Source organism: Myxocyprinus asiaticus, chromosome 27 (genome assembly GCF_019703515.2).
Source record: "Myxocyprinus asiaticus isolate MX2 ecotype Aquarium Trade chromosome 27, UBuf_Myxa_2, whole genome shotgun sequence".
NCBI classification, from domain to species: Eukaryota; Metazoa; Chordata; class Actinopteri; order Cypriniformes; family Catostomidae; genus Myxocyprinus; species Myxocyprinus asiaticus.
In genome coordinates this window covers 26,218-48,541 of record NC_059370.1, presented here as the reverse complement: position 1 = coordinate 48,541, position 22,324 = coordinate 26,218, and the positions used below count along the sequence as shown (strand labels likewise).

The window sequence follows — 22,324 nt, the reverse complement described above, 5'->3', positions numbered from 1 at the left end:
CAGACTGGGAATATCGATTCTTTCGCTGCTGATTTGTGCCGGTTTGAAGACAAGAGACGCTCTGACAGACCTGTAAAGATGAGGATGGTGAAGATGAGGCCAATTGTATCTGTCTTTTTATATTAGGCAGGCACAGGTAAATTCCGGGGCTGTGTGTCTCAATGGGGAGCTGCCACCTATGCGGGCATCATATGCGCGTTCCGTGCTGCTGCGCACCGTGATGCCCAAACATACTGTCTAAGTAGGCAGCTCACTATGCTTGCAGACACAACCGGAGTGTCGTGGGTTTTTTTTTTATTTATTTTTTTTACGTTTTGCATTCAGATGTTTGCGGGTGGATGCATTGGTCACTGCACTGATCGCGGGGTTGACAAGCACACATCAGCGTCCTGGATCTCTGCAGAATGACCTTGGACGTGCAGACGGTGGCGGTGTTCACAGTTATCTCCATTCTTTTGCTGGTCAACGTGATTCTCATATTCTTCATGGGCTCCAGCTAATGCACCTTCAGTATGACTGCCACACTGTCTTACAGACACAAACATCTGTGATCGTTTCTTGTGCCGGGAACATCTGAGGCTCGTATCTGTGATTCTCTTCTTTACTGCGGTGAACATGGTAAAATACGTTTTACAATTCGCGAATTCTAGGCGTAACTGCAACTCTTCAAATGCCAAGTCCTGTAGCCTTATATGTGCTGTTAATTGTGTTTTCCCTACAAAAATAGATTCATAGAATGGATTGCGAATGCATCATATCATGTATTTTGTGTAGTGTGAATATTTTTTATGAACATAAAGGAACAGTGATACTTAAATCAGGTCTGTTAACATCCATTTACAATGCTCATGTATTATACAGAATATCTTGAATCAATATTCATGGCCGATGCTTTGAATGCATATAATAATAAACACCATTTAATTAGACTCTTTATATTTGTGCAAGGGCAAGAATCAAATATTATTTCTAAAGACCACATTTAATATTATACAAAATGCTAAAACTGCATTCTTGCAGGGTAGCTCCACAAAACAGGCTAGATGGGATATTTCTAAATTCTGAGTCATTCAGAACATTATGATTAGGGCAAAACTGCAAATTATATTAAATGTACTATGTTTAGATGTCTGTCTGTATTTATAGCAAGTTTAATTCACAGTGTCTATAAGGACATTGCCGTTTGAATGTCAGTGTTTAATTGATTCAAAGCGATGATCACATGCCAGTGCGTGTGGAGGCTTGAAATCACACTTCTCTTGTGATGAGCTTTGAGCTGTACTTCAGAGGAATGGGTTTATTTAAGAGTCTGGATGGTCAAATTATAATTTTATGCAACAAAAGGCACATCATATGTTTCCAGTGTGTTGTGTTTGGCAGAAGTAGAGGATGCTTGGCGTCTTTTGGCAGACTCCACAGTGTTGGTGGTCTGTTCAGTATTTAGTGAATGTGTTTGTTTTATGCTGGCTGTGAGCAGAGCATCTTTGATTGACCCTCACTCTCAAGACAGAAGTCGATTACATAATATTTTTTTCTTTTTTCTTTTTGCCTGACAGAGGCTGAGTCTTCACTAGGGCTGTAAATGTCAAGTGGATGCTGTTATTTGGGCTAGTAGATTATTCCTTCTAAATATTTATTCCTTTCTTTTTTATTAATCTTACGAAAGACATGTGAACGCAGATGAGGTTCAACACTCCTTGAAAACAATCATGCATATCCTTGTCTCAAATTTGCATAACTTCTTCAGACATGGTAAGTTCATCTGTTGTATTGAAATTTGACGTTTATGATGAAACCTTTGTCTGCAATTTTTAGAGGTTCACAGAGGGTCAGATAGTATTTTTACTTGCCATTATTATATATTGTGAAACAGGAAAATATCACAGATCTCCTACAACTGCATGGTTACATATTAATTTATCACTGATTACATTTAACAGTTTGAGAAGATATCTTGTATAATGTGAAATTATATGTGAAGGATGTCATTTGTGGTATATTTTTCATATTTGGACACAGAAAGATGAGAGAAAAAGAGATTGATTATGTAACAATAATTTATTTAGACATATTCAGTGGAATGGTGTTTTATTTATTTATTTTTTAATGAGAGGCAGCATCAGAGGTGTCTTATCATGATCTGTACACAGAGTTCTACATTTTAATGACTTACTGTATATTCACAGAATAGGCTTGATAATGTGGAAAAGTGCCTGATAATGCTGGAACAGAAACTCTAATTTATTGACACAAGCTTGATGCAATTGCAGTCTCTAATCAGATGTTACCAAAATGGACTGTTAAAAATGGAGACTGTAGTTTTTTAATCTTCATGATGTTGGCTCTGCTCTTGTAGTCATGTACTTAAACTTCATCAGGTATTCAGCGCATGGTGTTGGCAGTGTTACCTCAGAGAAAGCTTTAGGCACCTGCGGTTTGACTGTTAGTGTGAACCTGTGGCTGCTGTTTACTGCAGGGGAGCTCAGAGACACTCATATATGCTCAAATGCACTGACAGCACTTACTCATGTATGCTTAAATGCACTTACAGCACTCACTCATGCATCCTCAAATGCACTGACAGCGCTCTAAAATGCATGCTCAAATACCCTGACAGCGCTCACTCATGCATGCTCAAAAGCACTAAAAGCACGAGCTCATGCATGCTTAAATGCACTGACAGCACTCACTATTGCATGCTTAAATATTCTGACAGCGCTCACTCATGCATCCTCAAATACACTGACAGAGCTTAAAAATGCATGCTCAAATGCCCTGACAGCGCTCACTTATGCATGCTCAAATGCACTGACAGCGCTCAAAAATTCATGCTCAAATGCCCTAACACCGCTCACTCATGCATGCTCAAATGCACTGACAGGGCTCATTTATGCATGCTCAAATGCACTAAAAGCACTAACTCATGCATGCTCAAATGCATTGACAGCACTCACTACAGCATGCTCAAATGCACTGACAGCGCTCAAAAATTCATGCTCAAATGCCCTAACAGCGCTCACTCATGCATGCTCAAATGCACTGACAGGGCTCATTTATGCATGCTCAAATGCACTGACAGCACTAACTCATGCATGCTCAAATGCACTAAAAGCACGAGCTCATGCATGCTTAAATGCACTGACAGCACTCACTATTGCATGCTTAAATATTCTGACAGCGCTCACTCATGCATCCTCAAATACACTGACAGAGCTTAAAAATGCATGCTCAAATGCCCTGACAGCGCTCACTTATGCATGCTCAAATGCACTGACAGCACTCACTACAGCATGCTCAAATGCACTGACAGCGCTCAAAAATTCATGCTCAAATGCCCTAACACCGCTCACTCATGCATGCTCAAATGCACTGACAGGGCTCATTTATGCATGCTCAAATGCACTAAAAGCACTAACTCATGCATGCTCAAATGCACTAAAAGCACTAACTCATGCATGCTCAAATGCATTGACAGCACTCACTACAGCATGCTCAAATGCACTGACAGCGCTCAAAAATTCATGCTCAAATGCCCTAACAGCGCTCACTCATGCATGCTCAAATGCACTGACAGGGCTCATTTATGCATGCTCAAATGCACTAAAAGCACTAACTCATGCATGCTCAAATGCACTAAAAGCACTAACTCATGCATGCTCAAATGCATTGACAGCACTCACTACAGCATGCTCAAATGCACTGGCCGTGCTCCAGTGTATGAAACGTACTAAATGCTCAAATGTACTACCTGCGCTCACTCATGCATGCTCAAATACATTTACAGCACTCACTCATGCATCCTCACTGACAGCACTCATGCATGCTCAAGGTGATGCACTGTATAAGGCTGGGCATACAGGGTGCGAGTTCTGACACTCGGAAGGTCGTGAGCCTCCGCACGTTACGAGTCAGTTTATCTGATAATCGTACAGATGCAGTGGTACACGACACGACTTAACGACCTACGATTTCCGAAGCAATTGCATGAATTTTGGCACTATTTATCATAAGACGTAAAGCCAGAGGAGGACATTGCGTTAATTCCTTGTAGCTTGCGATTTAGAAATAAAAAAAGAAAACTGGCATGGCCAGGGGCTGCATTAGCTGAAAACTCATCTGCCGATTAAATTTTTTTTATAAATAATTATGGATAATTATTACAAATGCTGTCTGACATTTGACTCAGATTTCAAAGGGAGGCTGTGTGATTTCATGACAGCATACATCAGTCATTACGTCATTGTGTTGCTGCTAGTTACTGCATGATAATAAAGCATACAAAATGTACAAGATTAAAAATAAAGTGTGGAAAATTCACACACCGTTTCTGCCTGTTATACTTGGATTTATTCTAAGGGCAAACATGATGTTTAGTGCAGAATTCTGAGTTATTTTAGTGGAGTTGGCTACCTGTATTATTCAGCTTTATATGTAGGCGACGTCCTTCTCATCTGTATCATTGCTTGCATGTTGATAGAGCAGACATTCTGAAGAAGGTCTGTGAGACCTTTTCCATGTGAATGCGCTTTAAAGCCACATGTAGCAGTTTAAAAATCTTGTTTTAGCACAGCGGTTGATAAACAGATAGAACTTCCAACCTAGAAGTCCTTTATTTCATCAGACACACACTTGGGGAGTTGAAAAAAAAATCTATCACATATCCACTATTGTGTATATACAATTATAACAAATGCTATACCCCCCTAAATGAAGCCCTAGAACTGAAACGAATGCAAGTATGACGAATAAAAATAGACCATGATGGGAATTCTAAAACTCTGTACGTCAGAGTGATAAAGATTGTTTTCAAGCGCAACCCGTATGACAGATTATTTGTTTGTAGAGCAGAGAACAGCATGGCTTTCTGTAGAATCCTTCCTAATGATGTGGTTGTGAATAATATGGGATTTAACATGACCATTTTCTCCAAATGTGTAAAAGCTTCATGAACACTCAGTTTTCATTGATTGTGTGAGTTGTAACACCTTCTACTGATTGGTCAACTAAAGGTAGATTGCCAAATCGGCTTGTTCAACCACAAAATTTAAAATTATCGGGAGGCTGTATGCTGCTTGCAAGCCGCGACCATATGAGCTCTAACGATTTTCACACAATCTCTCCTGACTGGAAAAAAATTGGTCAGGAGTTTGCATGAAATCACACCGTGTATGCCTGCTCTAAGAAGATATAGCCTGGCTGTGAGAATGACCTCTCAGAGTCTCAAGAACTATACTGGTTTTTAGTGTGCCGTTGTCTGTAGTGCATATTGTTTGTAACAAATGACCTCTATGAGGAGATCTGTAGAGATATATTTATACATTGGGAGGTAGAGAAAAATAAATGTTTTAATGAAAATGGTCTGCTCTCCTCTGTATTTCAACAGAGGAATATAAACAGTTGTATGCATGTGTAGCTCATAAACAGGCCAACAAGGGAACACATGGAGAGGCATTGCTAATATTGTTTATATTACATGTTTTTTTATGGAAATTTAAATTGTGTTGTTGACACATTGAATACATTTCATGGCATTATAGAAGCTGCAATGTCACATGATGTGTGATCAAATTGATTGTTGTCTTCTTAAGTTGATCAGTGGGGGTTCGGTGGTCAGCGCAGAGGCGGTATGGGATCATGTGACAATGGCCGAGAGGGAGCTGGCATTCAAGGCCGGAGACCTCATCAAAGTCCTGGATGCCTCCAACAAAGACTGGTGGTGGGGCCAAATCGATGAGGAGGAGGGCTGGTTTCCCGCCAGCTTTGTGAGGGTCAGTCTCCCATAAATTCTTTCATCTAACTGTCTCAGATCTTACGATCTTAATTATGAAGCTGCAGAGGGTCTCTTTGTTGAAGTCCTGAATGCTGATCCTGATTGGACGTTTCTTTCTGGACTTTGGAAAGATAACGCGAGCCACTTCCATCTCACCACTGCATTTTTATTTTTCCGCAGCAAGAGTGTATTCAAACAAATATATTTCTGTCATTCTTTCTGAAGGTTGATCCCCACCCTCTTCAATCTTACACAAAACCAGTTTTCTATATCAACCCTATAGCAACTCCAAGGTTCCATAACACAACAGCAAAGGTGCGTCCCCCGATTTTGTGAACACTGCCATCTCACAAATCATTTTAACGCATCCAACCTGAATCACTCTCCTAGTATTATTCATCCTAGAACTTTTTCTCAAAACATGAACAACCAGTATGTTTCTCCATTAAATGTGCTGCTGTGGATGCATCGCTCAATATTATAGTAGCCTTATGATTCATATTTAATGTCAGTATTTGTTAGTTTTTTGTTGTAGTTCACTGCTTTACATTTAAAACCATCTTCTCTTTATTTGCTAGGCAACATCCCATTTTACGTTTGCAACTTAAATTTAGATGATTGTTGTGCTGAATTTGTTGGTTGAAATGTAATTTGTATATTGAGCCATTTCTTGTATCAGGGAAATGTTTTTAGACACCCAAACAAATTTTACTGACTGGACAGGGGCTGGTGGTTGCCTAGTGTTTAGTGAATTATGTAAGGGTGACCTGTGTAATGAAGCATTACTTTTGGGACCAAACGCCCTCATGTGACCCAGCATTGCTTACTAAGTGCGCTATAAGTTGATTTGAAAAAAATGAAATGTCCATCAAAATGTCTGAAGAACAGCCATCGTCGTTGAAATTTGGAGAGAATTTTAAATAATAGTTGTCAACATGCCATATCTCATTCTAGCTATGGGTGGACTAAACCTTTATTGCTTTGGACTTCTGGCTGAATTAACCCCAGCAAACTTCACCCCCAGTGATTTCATACTAGCTGCCTACCTAGACAGCATTTTAAGGCATCATTCTGAAGGCTTTTCCAAACAGTAGGCAGCTACTGTAAATTATGCTGCCTTACAAGTAATCTTATAAGATACTTTGTTTTGGCCCTATTCTATGACAGCATTGGAAGTGTCCTTCACAGATGATGAAATTTCAGAATGCATTGCGATGTGCTGATGATAAAAAACTTATATATATATTTATTTTTTGTCTGTGCTAAACCAATATTTGTGTGTGCTATTGGAGTAGATAGTAGTAAGCTTAGCAACATGCTAATACCAAACTCTATTGGAAGCTGTTCTGTTAGTCTCTCATTGAATTCTCACTGTTTTTGTGGCTCGTGAGGTGCTGCCTATGTAGAGTGCCTCAAACAAATCACTTTTGAGGTTATATGATGTTTAGCATGCTGCCTCAGAAGGTAGCAGCCTATGGAGATAGCAGACATTAAGGCAACTTTAGAACAGAACTATAATGTGTCTTTGTTTCTTTCCTGTTAGCTGTGGGTTAACCAGGAAAATGGGGCCACAGAAACAGTGGAGGTTACCAATGAGGTACAGAATGGACACATTGACCCAGGCAACGGTTGTCTTTGTATTGGCCAGCCACTTCAGAACCGAGATCAGATGAGAACTAACGTCATCAATGAGATCATGAGCACTGAACGTCACTACATAAAACACCTGAAGGACATATGCGAGGTACTACATTGCTCAAATCACAACAATGATCATGAGCCTTTTCTTGGTACGATGGGGAGATTATCGGGTTATCAGAATTACTTTGAATCATCATGACAGTTATATCAGTGTGACTATTTTATTTTTGTCAATCAATGGTTAGATTGTAAATTGTTCATGTAGGTGACAGTTTGTGTTCTGTAATGGACAATTGATTAGCATGTTCAACTGAAGGTGGTTGATTTCTATCTAGGGATATTTGAGGCAGTGCAGAAAGAGGATTGACATGTTCAATGACGACCAACTAAAAGTGATCTTTGGGAACATTGAGGATATCTACAGATTTCAAATGGGATTTGTGCGAGACTTGGAGAAACAGTACAACATTGAGGAACCCCATCTCAGTGAAATAGGACCGTGCTTCCTGGAACATGTGAGTGCATTGCCTTGTGTTTTGATATTGATATCATCCAACTCAAATTAGATTGATTTTTAGTAACTACAAGCTCCTTAATGATATCTGTAGTAAGTTACATTGCTATTTAAAGGTATTGACATTTTGCATGAGGTACTTCTTTTACAGATTCTTGAAAACAGTTTAGTTGAAATGAGCTTTTGACCTTTGTCTGCCCTACAGCAAGATGGCTTCTGGATCTATTCGGAGTACTGCAACAACCATCTGGATGCCTGCATGGAACTCTCAAAGCTGATGAAGGATGGCCGCTATCAGCACTTCTTCGAGGCCTGTCGGCTTCTCCAGCAGATGATTGACATCGCTATTGATGGCTTCCTGCTTACTCCTGTGCAGAAGATTTGCAAGTATCCACTCCAGCTGGCAGAGCTGCTCAAGTACACAGCGCAGGAACATAGGTAAAACACACAGACACAAACATGCAAAATCCACTGGATGTGTGGTTGCACAGCATCCTGAACCAAAGCTTAAGATGTGTTCACGCTAAAAGTGATTTAATAACAATGCTGCTGGTTTCTAGTAGGTGTTCCTTCTCATTTCAGGATTGTCTTCCCATTATCATTGGTTGTCACTGTAGTGCATCTTACAGTTGTTTCTCCAGAAGTCCCTTTTGATCATATCACCTCAAATCGGCTAGTCTCATTGAAAATGATTGACTTACAGATAGTCACCAGGCCTGGCTCCAGCTCTGAGATTAAAGGTGTGCCTAGGACCCTCCGGGTGGGCCGAACAGCTGGATGGTTTGGGTGAGGGGTGTAATTCGCCAAGGTGTGCTGAACGTGTGATTGAGCTGGCCAGGCCCACCCGGGTCCACGTGTGAAGCAGAGCCTGTTTGTCACTTAAAATCACTGTCAGTGTGAATCCCCCTTTATGTTCAGACAGCCAGTTGCTTATAGAATTACCCAAGCAAAAAACACAACAAAAAAAAAATTACAGTAAGTTAAAGTTAGTTAATATTCTGGCTGTGAAGTTGTCGTCTGCTTTTATGCTTTTAGTATCATCAGTAATTCTTTATCATTTTGTGTTTTGTTCTGCAGTGATTATCGTTATGTGGCAGCAGCACTGGCTGTCATGCGGAATGTGACCCAACAAATCAATGAACGCAAAAGAAGACTGGAGAACATTGACAAGATCGTCCAGTGGCAGGCCTCAGTTCTGGAATGGGAGGTGCGTTTGAAGAGGTGTCTTTTGGGATTTTGAGAAATTTTGTTAGGTGTATTGATTTAATAGGGCCATATTTATTTAGACAGCCCAGCAGCACAACTCTCAGTAGAACTCATACATTTATAATGATCTCTAAGCTCTAAAATTCTGCTCTCATGGCGAAGTGTATTTCAAGTATTATGTGCTCCTCCATTTGGATGTAAACATGTGCAACAAGTCTAATTAAAAATAGAAATCCAAAAATAATGTAATGCACAATTATGGACTTGAAAAGAGAAGAGTTCTGACACAATTTCGTTTTACCATTCTTCTTAGCAAAATGCTTAAGCTCTATCAAGTTGGAAAGGGATCATTTTAGAATTGCAGTCTTTAAGACAATGCACAGATGCTCAGTTAAACAGTTGTGTTCCATGAATTAAATCACATTCTCCATAGCAAAAGTGATGTTTAGCACTAACTTGTAAACATTTCAAGACAGACCTACCATGAGCTCAAAGTTTGTTCATTGATGGTATATTAGGCCCTAAGTGACTGTGATTTCAACTGAAATGTAATAAATTGCCATATTAATGGTAAAGGACTACAGTGCCCACTAGGGCTGAGCGATTAATAACATTTTATTTTAATTACGATTTTGGCTTCCAACAATAATGAAAACAAGATAATCGAGATAAAACGATTATTGTGCCGCATTCCGTTTTACAATGAAACACCCCAGCATTATATCTTCAAACATAAGTGAACATAAAGGTGAGAGAGTGTAGTCTTAGCCCTTTTATACACTGGTACAAAATATGTTTTTGATTAGTCTTTTTTGGCTTGTTTTCTAAAATAATATCTAAAACTCCTTTAAAACAACATACATTTACTTTAGGAGCTATACTGCAGAAGAAAAAAATTGTTATTGTAGAATGTTGAAAACAATATTTAATCAGGGTTCGACATTAAAGTTTGTCCGCTTGTCCGGGACAAGTGGATTTTTGAAGGGGCAAGTGAAAGAGAATTTTACTTGCCAGACCGGACAAGCAGACTGATTAAAACGTCAATAATGAAAAAAATAACTGACTATATTTGTGATAGCCTAGGCCTGTGTCATTTATTGGAAAGTTCATATTCTTATTCTACTGCTGAAAGTAATCCAGAGCAAGTAATTTTATAATAAACTAGCGATCTAGTAACAGCTGCGCCCTGTTTGATTGTCAGGTGGCGTATGTGTGTGTGCTGAACATGCGTGTGTGTTCCGAAAATGCTCGCGCTAATTTGCATCTGAACGGTCAAATACATTTCAAAATTCCACCAATATGCCCGTCTTGGTGAGGTATTCATGTAAACACAGAGAGTAATGTCTAAAGTGAATGTAAACAACGGAGAACATAGAACATAGATCCATTATTTGTTTTTATTGGAAATAGATAAAGTATTAAAGATGTAATAATGCAGCAGGTATTTGGGCTTCAGGGTGACCTCTAGCCCAAAATAATAAACAAAACAACCTAGAAAGAAAAAGGAGAAAATAACTAACCTTAAAGAAGGAAATAAAAATACAATTAAACCAACCTGACTTCACTAACAGAAACAGAGCGAACAATATCGAATAAACAGAGCAGGTCACCCCTACAAACCTAACTGCTATAGCTCAGAAAACACTCCAATTCTGAAGAGCAACAATGCAACAAACTCTCAGCTTGAGAACATGAGGGATTGGTCTGGCGGCTGGTGGGGAGCGTGGAAGAGTGTGACAGGCCTGAAGTCACAACAGCTTGCATCTGAAAGGCAGCAAAGGGTTTTTATAGGCACACAATCAGAAACAGCTAATCTGTAATCAGCGGCATCTGCAGACACTCAGAGTAGAAGACACACCCACAGACACAGACAGCACAGCAAAAATTGCACACATTACGGAACGTAACAATTATGAAAAAGTAGATCTCATTCCATAGAAGTGTGAGCACCACTGCTGTAAATGATGGCGATGGAGGCTTTTCTTTATTTAACTACCATACGTAACATAAAATAATTATCATATGACAATAGCCTCCTCCCCTACCCAGTACAGTTTACATTTCAATTTCAAGGAAATCCACTGTTAAAAAGACAATTTCTTTTTTTAAAAGTTCAATAAATGTTTCCAAAGTCAATGAGTAATTGTGTTTAATAATCGTTGATCTCAATACTGACCAAAATAATCGTGATTATGATTTTTGCCATAATCGAGCAGCCCTAGTGCCCACAGTCCTGAGTAAGATCCACCTATCAGAGAAGTCATTGCTACTATGGGAGCTGGAATCATGACTGTTGCAGGTTTGTGATGAGTTTAGCTGAGGTTAACTAGGTTAAAGTAAAACCTATGCCATTGGTCTATGGACTATATAGATGGGAAAATACATAGAAGCCACAACGTTGAAAAAGTGGGTGGTCGCTTTTGCATGTTCAAATTTGCAAATTTGTTAAAATAGAAAAAGTCACATTGCCAGCAGTCTCTGTCCCTTAAACTTTTTTGCAATGGAATGGCTGCAAATTACTGTCAGTACTATCTGATTATTTCTTTTGTTTTTGTTTTTTATAATAATAAAAGCCTTTCTGTCATCCCTCAACTCTAATCTTATTGTTTTATTATTTGTTTGTTTTATTTATTTCTCTAGGGTGATGATATTCTGGACAGAAGTTCAGAGTTGATCTACACTGGTGAGATGGTGTGGATCTATCAGCCGTACGGCAGGAGCCAGCACCGAGTCTTCTTCCTATTTGATCATCAGCTGGTTTTGTGCAAAAAGGTCTGTCACATTCAGTGATTTTTCATTGCTTTTCCTGCACAAAATGGGTCTTGTTTTACATTTTCAGCATGCAGTATGAAAGTCATGCTTCTAGAGCAATATTAAATATTATTTTGTTTCATCTGGCCATTTGATCCATGGCTGGGTACAAATCATCGAGATTAAAGAAAGCATAAGCTTTTCATAATGTCATTCTTTACAAATTACTCATTGTCTGATATGAAAATAGAACTGAGCGACCTTGATTTAACTGCATGCTTTTTATGGTTTTATGAAAATTGGCAAAACTTTATAATAATAATAATAATAATAAAACAAACTGGATGACTAATAAAATTTGCATTAATAAAACACATCAACAAAAATAACATTTTATAAACCACATTTTAAACTTAGCATCAATATAAATACTGTAGCGCAATTGAAGTTATTGCTAAACCACTTTATTAGGTAATTCTGTAAAAAAATATCAGATAAATTTATTACAGGTATAATACTGTACACACACTGGCAGCCAAAAGTTTGGAGTAATATACAGATTTTGCTCTTATGGAAAGAAATTGGTACTTTTATTCACCAAAGTGACATTCAGCTGATCACAATGTATAGTCAGGACATTAATAACGTGAAAAATTACTATTACAATTTGAATAAAATGTTCAGAACTACTTCAAAGAGTTCTCATCAAAAACTCCTCCACGTGCAGCAATGACAGCTTTGCAGATCCTTGGCATTCTAGCTGTCCGTTTGTGCAGATACTCAGGTGACATTTCACCCCATGCTTCTTGTAGCACTTGCCATAGATGTGGCTGTCTTGTCGGGCACTTCTCACGCACCTTACAGTCTAGCTGATCCCACAAAAGCTCAATGGGGTTAAGATCCATAACACTCTTTTCCAATTATCTGTTGTCCAATGTCTGTGTTTCTTTGCCCACTCTAACCTTTTCTTTTTGTTTTTCTGTTTCAAAAGTGGCTTTTTCTTTGCAATTCTTCCCATAAGGCCTGCACCCCTGAGTCTTCTCTTTACTGTTGAACATGAAACTGGTGTTGAGCAGGTAGAATTCAATGAAGCTGTCAGCTGAGGACATGTGATGCGTCTATTTCTCAAACTAGAGACTCTGATGTACTTATCCTCTTGTTTAGTTGTACATCTGGCCTTCCACATCTCTTTCTGTCCTTGTTAGAGCCAGCTGTCCTTTGTCTTTGAAGACTGTAGTGTACACCTTTGTATAAAATCTTCAGTTTTTGGCAATTTCAAGCATCGTATAGCCTTCATTCCTCAAAACAATGATTGACTGACATGTTTCTTGAGAAAGCCGTTTCTTTTTTGCCATTTTTGCCATAATATTGATCATAAGACATGCCAGTCTATTGTATACTGTTGCAACTCAAAAACAATCACAAATACAATGTTAAGCTTCATTTAACGAACCAAATAGCTTTCAACTGTGTTTGATATAATGGCTGATTTTCTAGTACCAAATTAGCAATTTAGCATGATTACTCAAGGATAAGGTGTTGGAGTGATGGCTGCTGGAAATGGGGCCTGTCTAGATTTGATGAAAAATTAAGTTTTTCAAGTCGAGTCACGTGACGCAATGCAAAGATCGGATGTGTGAACGGCGAGCTTTGCTAGTTTTAATACTTTTAATGACATAAACCAGTGAGATTCGATACACTCTGTTCCATAACTGTTCTAGGAGGACAATATGTCAAAGAATTAAAAATCCTCAGGCTCTGGAGACATTAAAAGACACTTATGTATTCAAGCTGATGCCCCCGAGCAGGCCGCAAGCCTGGGAGTCGACTTAGTTGGGGAGGTGCGGGAAATGCGGCGAGAGATGCTGAATATGTCAGCAATGCTGACGAAGGTCGTTGCTGAGTCGGAGGATCTTTCTGTGATACGTCGATTGATCACTGCCATGGAGGCGAAGTTCTCTGATGTGGTTACAAGAGTGGGGGATGTCAAGAAACAGTTTGATTACCTGGAGTCATCGGAGAGGGAATTATCTGCTAATACGCTAGTGACCAAGGTGGATTTGGAGTGTGTCTGGGAGAAGTTGGCGGACATGGAGAACCGTAGCCAGCGGAATAACGTCCGTAGCGTTGGAGATCCTGTGGGAGCAGAGGGACAGGATATGTTGAAGTTCCTGGATGGGCTCTTTCCGAATCTGCTCAACATAGCAGACCATTAGCTGGAAATTGTGCGAGCTCACAGGGTTCTGCAGAGGGAGACAGGCCCCGATCAATTCTGGCCAAATTTCTGAGATCATCCGATAAAGATCTTGTGTTGCACGAGGCAAGGAGTAAAGGAAGGCTTTCTTGGAAGAACAACATTTTCTTGTTCCCAGTCTTTGCGAATTCTACAAGAGAGAAACGTGATCAATTCAAGGAATGCAAAAAACTTTTACATCAACAGAAGGTCGCTTTTGCACTGATATTCTTGGCCAAATTGAGAATAGATGCTAAGGATGGCCGTAAAACATTTGCATGTCCACAGCAAGTGATGTCCTTCAAAAAGTCGATAGAGTGACCCGAGTGGGCCGGTTCACTGAACATTTACTTGACTGTTTGAGGAATCTGCGTGCTCATTTTGAGCTGGTTCTGCCTATCGGTTGGAGTTTATTTTGTAGAGTAACACACCTTCAGGACAGTTTTATGGATGAATCTACAGGCTCTTTGTGTTTATTCTGCCTATTGGCTGGAGTTTGTTTTATAGATTATCTTTTGCTGTGTCATTTTGTCTCACAAAATTTGTATAGAAGCAACAGACTTGAGCAATCCACTGGCAAGGTTGTCGTGGGGGTTCTCGTAGGCGTGCATGGACTGTTTGAGTTTGGAGGGATGGACGCGAGTTGACGCTGTCATGCGTGGGGTTAATGCGCACGTTTTTCTTTTTTCTGTTTGTTTTGTTCTGGGGGATGTTCGGGTTTTGATGTTGCACTTATGTTGGAATGTGATCTTTATAATCTTGACACACAATCTATTTTTTCTTATATGTCAAAATGTCAAATGTTGGGGGCCTGGGTAGCTCAGCGAGTATTGACGCTGACTACCACCCCTGGAGTCATGAGTTCGAATCCAGGGCATGCTGAGTGACTCCAGCCAGGTCTCCTAAGCAACCAAATTGGCCCAGTTGCTAGGGAGGGTAGAGTCACATGGGGTAACCTCCTCGTGGTTGCGATTAGGGGTTCACGCTCTCAATGGGGCATGTGGTAAATTGTGCGTGGATCGCGGAGAGTAGCATGAGCCTCCTGTGCTGTGAGTCTCTGAGGTGTCATGCACAGTGAGCCACGTGATAAGATGCGCGGATTGACTGTCTCAGAAGCGGAGGCAACTGAGATTTGTCCTCTGCCACCTGGACTGAGGTGAGTAACCGCGCCACCACGAGGACCTACTAAGTAGTGGGAATTGGGCATTCCAAATTGGGAGAAAAAAAAATGTCAAATGTTAATATGAGTGGATTGTCTCTCTCCACATGGAATGTAAATGGGTTGGGGCACCCCATAAAAAGAAGGAAGGTTATTACTTTTCTTAAATGAAAGAAATATGATATAGTGTTTCTTCAAGAAACACACCTTTCTCCGCAGGAAGCGGAAAAATTTGGGAAGATATGGGGTGGACATGTTTTTTTTAGTGTTGGCTCAAGTAAGAGCAAGGGAGTCATTATATTGGTAAATAAATATCTACAATTCAAATGTCTCAAACAGATTAAAGATAAATTAGGAAGAGTAATTATTGTTTTAGCTGAAATTCAAGGGCAAAGGTTGATTTTGGCTAATATTTTGACTAATAATGCTGATGATCAAGGCTTTTTTATAGATCTTGAAGGGATGCTGCAAGCTGCTGGCACCACTCATGATATAATATTGGGAGGAGACTTTAATCTTTTGGTCCTTGATCATAGTGAAGCAAAAGTGTGTAAACCCCCTAGAGCAACACTGAAGCTTCACAGGATGTGTAAAAATCTTGGTCTTATAGATATTTGGAGACTTTTGAACCCATCTGGTAGGGACTATACATTTTTTTTCATCAGTCCATAAAATGTATTCCAGAATAGATTTTTTTTTTTTTTGATATCCAAATCCCTCATTTCATCTGTTGTTGATTGCTCAATTGGATCTTAGTCACGGATCACGCCCTGGTGAGTTTAGAGATGTTGCCATATACAGAGAAACAGAAATCATATAGTTGGCGCCTTAATGTATCCCTTTTGCAAAATCCTGAATTCCAACCAATGTTAAAGACTGAAATCAATGTTTATATGGAGACCAACTGGTCCTCAGTATCCACTGTGGGCATGGCTTGGGAGGCACTTAAGGCAGTTCTTAGAGGTTGGCTCATATAGTATGCCTCATTCATCAAAAAATCCAAAGCACGAGAACTCGTGGAGTTGGAAGGAAATATTAAAAATGCCGAAGCAGAGCTGAAGCGCCGAATGTCGTCTGATGGCCTCAGAGAATTGACCCGATTGAAATACAGATATAATACTATTTTGTCGCGGAAAGTGGAGTTTTGGTTATTCAGGGCAAGACAGTCATACTTTGAGTCAGGGGACAAAACAGGAAAACTTTTGGCTAGAGATATAAAGCAGAGAGAGTCTTTTTCTACCATTCCCTCTGTGAATTCTGCTGGTGGTGAAATATTTACCTTGGCCATTGATATTAATAATGCTTTTAAAGAATTCTATCTTGATCTTTATAGTTCCACGTCTTCGTCTACTGATGAAGATATTAGAAACTTTGTGTAACCATTAGATCTCCCTAAACTGACGACTGAGCAAAAAAATTCTCTTGATTCTGAGATAACCTTGGAGGAGCTTGGTGAAGTTATTAAGGCCCTACCTACTGGCAAGGCTCTGGGGCCTGATGGCTTTGCTGCTGAGTTTTTAAAATCTTATGCTACAGAACTGGCTCCACTTTTGTTAGAAGTTTATACTGAATCATTAAAGAATGGAAAGCTTCCGCCAACCATGACGCAAGCCCGGATCAGTCTGATTCTTAAAAAGGACAAAGATCCAAGTGAGTGTAAAAGTTACTGTCCAATTTCCCTGATCCAGTTAGATGTAAAAATTTTGTCAAAAATTCTGGCTATTCGATTAAGTAAAGTTATGACATCTCTTATACATATAGATCAGGTGGGGTTTATTCGAGGCCGTAGCTCTTCTGATAACATTAGGCTTCTCATCAATATCATGTGGTCAGTAGCGAATGATCAATCTCTGGTCGCTGCCATCTCACTTGACGCTGAAAAGGCATTTGATATGGTAGAATGGGATTATCTTTTTAAGGTTTTGGAAATATACGGGTTCGGGAGTACGTTTATTGGATGGATTAAGTTACTTTATAGACACTCAGTAGCGGCGGTACAAACAAATGGATTAATTTCAGATTCCCTTTCCCCATGATTGTTCTGTCTTGCCCTGGAACCATTAGCAGCCGCAATAAGAAAGGAGGATGATTTTCCAGGGGTGGTGGTGGGAGATGTGGCACATAAGCTTCTGCTTTACGCAGATGATATTTTATTATTTGTCTCTGACCCCAGTAGATCTATGCCTTGCCTCCACAGAATTATTAATTCCTTTTCTAAGTTTTCAGGATATAGAGTCAACTGGTCTAAATCCGAAGCTTTGGCTCTGACAGCGTACTGTCCAGTAACGGCTTTCCAGCCGGGTGCTTTCCAGTGGCCCAAACAGGGCATTAAGTATTTGGGTATTTTATTTCCAGAAAATTTGTGTGATTTAGTTAGTGTTAATTTTGACCCCTTAATAAAACAGTTTTCGAGCGATGTGGGCAGGTGGGCTTCATTACATTTATCTATGATTGGGAAGGTTAATGTTATTCAAATGAATTGTATTCCAAAATTAATTTACTTACTGCAGTCTCTCCCTGTAGATGCCCTCCTCTCTTATTTCAAGCAATTTGATAGCATAGAATGGTAAGCGTCCCAGGTTAAATTTCAATAAGTTACATAGGCCGATTGACAAAGGTGGGTTAGGCCTACCCAAGATTTTGTTTTATTATTATGCATTCGGTCTTGGACATTTGGCTTATTGGTCGCTTCCACCTGAGAGAGCCCCTCCCTGGTTATGTATTGAAAAGGAAGTTCTTGCCCCTATCTCGCCACTGCAAAGCCTTTTGATTAAACTAGCCGGAGAGGTTAAGTCGCACCCCGTTATTTTGCATTTGCACTTGATATGGACAAAAGTGTCCAGAGTGTTTAATTCTGATATTTATTTAAACGTAGCCTCGAGCATATGGCTGAACCCTAAACTATGTATTGATAAGTCCCCTTTCTGTTGGTCGGATTGGATTGTGAGGGGGGTTAATACACTTCGTGACCTATATGAGAGTGGAGTATTGAGACCTTTTGAAAATTTGGTTCAACATTTTGGCATTCCCAGATCTCAGTTTTATAGGTATTTACAGCTGCGCCACCTATTCTGCACTGTTTTTGAGAGTGGCACGCACCCCCCTGGTGTGGCAGATACTCTGGGAGTGGTGATTGCTGCTTTTGGGAAGGGTCATGAGGCATCAGTGTATTACTCCCTGCTAACTCAGAGTCTGGGGGACGGAACTTTGAATTCTCTCCAAAAATTATGGGAGAAAGATCTAAACATTGGAGGAGGGAGTGTGGGCTAGGATCCTAAAAAATGTCAAGTCTGCATCTAGAGATGCAAGGGTTCGCCTTATGCAATTTAAGATTTTACATCAATTTTATTAGACCCCCTCCAGGTTGTATAGGCTTGGTCTTAAAGACACATCCACCTGCTGGCGATGTCAATCAGAGGTTGGAGACATAACTCATGTTTTTTGGGGGTGTGTTGAGATCCAGGAGTTTTGGTTGAAAGTTCAGAGTTTTATATGTGATGTATTGGGCATTTGGCTTTCACTTTGCCCCAGACTCTGTATTTTGGGTGATGGGGTGGTCATCGATGTTGAGAATCGGCACATAAAGAGTTAGGTCCTAACGAGCATCATGATCACCAGACAGGTTATTTTAAGGGGTTGGAGGTCAGTTGGAGCGCCCTCATTTCATGAGTGGTGCTTGGAGATGGGGAGGGTTGTGGCCTTTGAGGAAGGGATCTATAGAAGGCTGGGAAATCTGGGGTTATTTGATACGAAATGGGGCAGATATTTGGCGTTTTTGGAAGGCTTTCGAGGAGGAGTAGTGGAGAGGGATCTTTAGGTTTAAATATGTGTGTGCAATTTGATTGTTTTTTGAAAATATGCTTTTATTTATTGTGTGCGCATGTTTTTTTTTATTTTGTTTTATATGTATTTATGACCACTGGGGTGAGTGTTTGTGTCAGGTGGGGGTGTTCAGGGGGAAGGGTTTAATTGTATAATTTGATTCCGCATTTTCTGCGATGTTTATGTAATTTGTTGAATGGAATCAATAAAAATTGTTAATATCAAAAAACAAACAGAAAAAAGAAAAACATGCATATTAACCCCGCGCACGACAGCACCAACTGGCGTTCATCCCTCTAAACTCAAACAGTCCATGTACGCCTACGAGAGCCCCCGCAACACTTTTGCCGTCGGATTGCTCTACACAACAGAAGATAATCTATAAAACAAACTCCAGCCAATAGTTGGGAAAAACACAAAGAACATGCAGATTCATCCAGATCACTGTCCCAAATGAGTGCTGCAACAAAAAATAACTGCAGCCACTAGGCGGAACCAGCACAAAAAGAAACAAAAAAGGAGCTCAGCTTTCTCGGACAGTCAAGTGAATGTTCAGTGAATCAGCTGCAACATGAGTATCACCAAATTACTTACTTCATTGACTTTCTGAAGGACAATGCTTGCTGTGGGCATGTAAATGTTTTACGGCCATCCTTAGCATCTATTCTCAATTTGGCTGGGAACATCAGTGCAAAAGCGACCTTCTGTTTCACTCTTGTCGAATTCACAAAGTCTGGGAACAAGAAAATGCTATGGTTCTTCCAAGAAAGCCTTCCTTTACTCCTCGCCTTTTGGATGATCTCAGAAATTTGGCCAGAATTGATCGGGGCCTGTCTCCCTACGCGGATCTCTGAGCCGAAATCGTATGAGCTCGCTCGATTTTCAGCTTATGGCCTGTTATGTCGAGCAGACTCGGGAAGAGCCTATCCAGAAATTTCACCACATCTCGACCTTCTTCATCTTCAGGAATTCCAACAATTCTGACGTTATTTCGCTGGCTACGATTTTACAAGTCTTCCAACTTTTCCCAGAGGCGCTCCAAATCTACTTTGGTCGCTAACAGATTAGCAGCTAATTCCCTCTCCGATGACTCAAGATAATCGATTAGTTTCTCGAAATCCACCACTCTTGTAACCATATCAGTGAATTTCGTCTCCATGGCAGTGATTGATCGACGTATTACAGCAAGATCCTCCAAGTCAGCAACAACCTTCACCAGCATTGCTGACATGTTCAGCAATTCATGCCGAATCTCCTTCACTTCTCCGGCCAAACTGACTCCCTGGTCCGAGGCCTTCTGCTCGGGGGTGTCAGCTTGAGCATGTAAGTGCCTTTTAATGTCTCCAGAGCCCAAGGATTTTGAATTCTTTGACATATTGTCTTCTCACCAGTTTATGACATGAAAAATATTAAAACTAGCAAAGTGCGCAGAGCTCGTCGTTCACACATCTGAACCTCGCATGGCGTCACGTGACTCTGGGATTATCTTTTTAAGATTTTGGAAATGTACAGGTTCGGGAATACTTTTATTGGGTGGATTAAGTTACTTCATAGACACCCGGTAGCGGTGGTACAAACAAATTGATTAATTTAAGATGTTTTACTCTGGTTAGGGGCACCTGGCAGGGTTGCCCTCTTTCCCCCTTATTGTTCTGTCTTGCTCTGGAACCATTAGCAGCTGCGACAAGAAAGGAGGATGATTTTCCAGGGGTGATGGCGGGAGGTGTGGCGCATAAGCTTTTGCTTTACGCAAATTATATTTTATTATTCATCTCCGACCCTACTAAATATATGCCTTGTCTCCACAGATTTATTAATTCCTTATCTAAGTTCGCAGGATACAGAGTGAATTGGTCAAAATCTGAAGCTTTGGCTCTGACAGCATATTGCCCTATAACGGCTTTTCAACCGGATGCCTTCCATGGCCCAAGCAGGGCATTGAGTATTTGGGCATTTTATTTCCAGCAAATTTGAGTTATTTAGTTAGAATTAATTTTGACCCTTTAATAAGAAGGTTTTTGAGTGATCTGGAAAGGTGGGCTTCACTAAATTTATCTATGACTGGGAAGGTTAATGTTATAAAAATTAATTGTATTCCAAAATTCAACTACCTATTACAGTCTCTCCCCATTGAAGTTCCCCTCTTTTATTTTAAACAGTTTGATAGTATAGCTAAATCCTTTATTTGGAATGGTAAACACCCTCGATTGCATTCCAGTAAGTTACATAGACCAATTGACAAAGGTGGGTTAGGTCTCCCCAAGATTTTGTTTTACTATTATGCTTTTGGTCTCAGACATTTGGCACATTGTTCGCTTCCACCTGAGAGAGCCCCTCCCTGGCTCTTTATTGAACAGGAGGTAACTGCCCCTAATTTGCCATTGCAAAGTCTTTCTACCAAGCTGCCCAGAGAAGTAAAGTCACATCCCGTTATCTCGCACATGCATTTAGTGTGAACAAAAGTTTCCTGCATGTTCAATTCAGATATTTACCTGAACGTTGCCACAAGTATTTGGTTGAACCCTAAATTGTGCATTAACAAGTCCCCTTTCTGCTGGAGAGAATGGATTGAGAAGGGTGTTACTACGCTGAGTGACCTGTATGAAAATGGTGCATTGAGATCCTTTGAAAATATAATACAGCAGTTTGGGATTCCCAGATCTCAATTCTTCAGGTACTTACAGCTGCGCCATCTACACTGTACCACTTTTGGGTGTAGTATACAGCCTCCTAAAGCGGCAGACACTCTTGAGATGGTACTTGCTGCTTTTAGAAAAGGTCATGAAGCTTCAGCGTACTATTCCAGGCTAATTCAGAGTCTAGGGGACGGGGTTTTTACATATCTTAAGAAGTTATGGGAGAGAGACTTGAATTTAGTACTGGAAGATACAGAATGCATGAAGACATCGATCAGCTTCTTTCAGCTCTTTGTTGAAAATGCATTTTTGCATTATTTTGGGCATTTGCGCTGACTGACAGGACAACATAGAGTGCATGACGTCATTGCCGTGGTAACCAGACACATTTCAGCTGATTTGCTGAAGACTAGAATTAATGTATCTTCAAATCGACGTGCGACGCAACAAAATAGATTTTCTTCTCTGCAAATGATTTCAGAGACAATAGCGAGAAGGACAATGAGGAGATTTAATTTAAGAAGAAAAAAAAATCAATGACCCTACCAAAAACCAGTACTGTCCTGTGTAATAAACCGGGACGTCTGGTCAC

At 40.1% G+C, this 22,324-nt stretch overlaps 1 protein-coding gene across 6 annotated transcripts in view; it reads left to right on the top strand.

The window, feature by feature from the left end:
* The window catches only part of arhgef9b (Cdc42 guanine nucleotide exchange factor (GEF) 9b), a 105,986-nt gene that overhangs the window by 59,671 nt on the left and 23,991 nt on the right, over positions 1 to 22,324 (top strand). For 2 of the 6 annotated variants that reach the window (XM_051658403.1, XM_051658406.1), the window contains exons 5-11: positions 5,589 to 5,768; positions 5,996 to 6,085; positions 7,314 to 7,514; positions 7,747 to 7,926; positions 8,131 to 8,363; positions 9,003 to 9,132; positions 11,772 to 11,903. In XM_051658403.1, coding sequence (XP_051514363.1) covers positions 5,589 to 5,768; positions 5,996 to 6,085; positions 7,314 to 7,514; positions 7,747 to 7,926; positions 8,131 to 8,363; positions 9,003 to 9,132; positions 11,772 to 11,903 — 1,146 coding nt within the window. Of the gene's footprint in view, positions 1 to 342; positions 619 to 1,666; positions 1,753 to 5,588; positions 5,769 to 5,995; positions 6,086 to 7,313; positions 7,515 to 7,746; positions 7,927 to 8,130; positions 8,364 to 9,002; positions 9,133 to 11,771; positions 11,904 to 22,324 lie in introns of those variants that run through there. The other 4 variants (XM_051658408.1, XM_051658409.1, XM_051658404.1 and 1 more) reach the window with 4 other exon arrangements.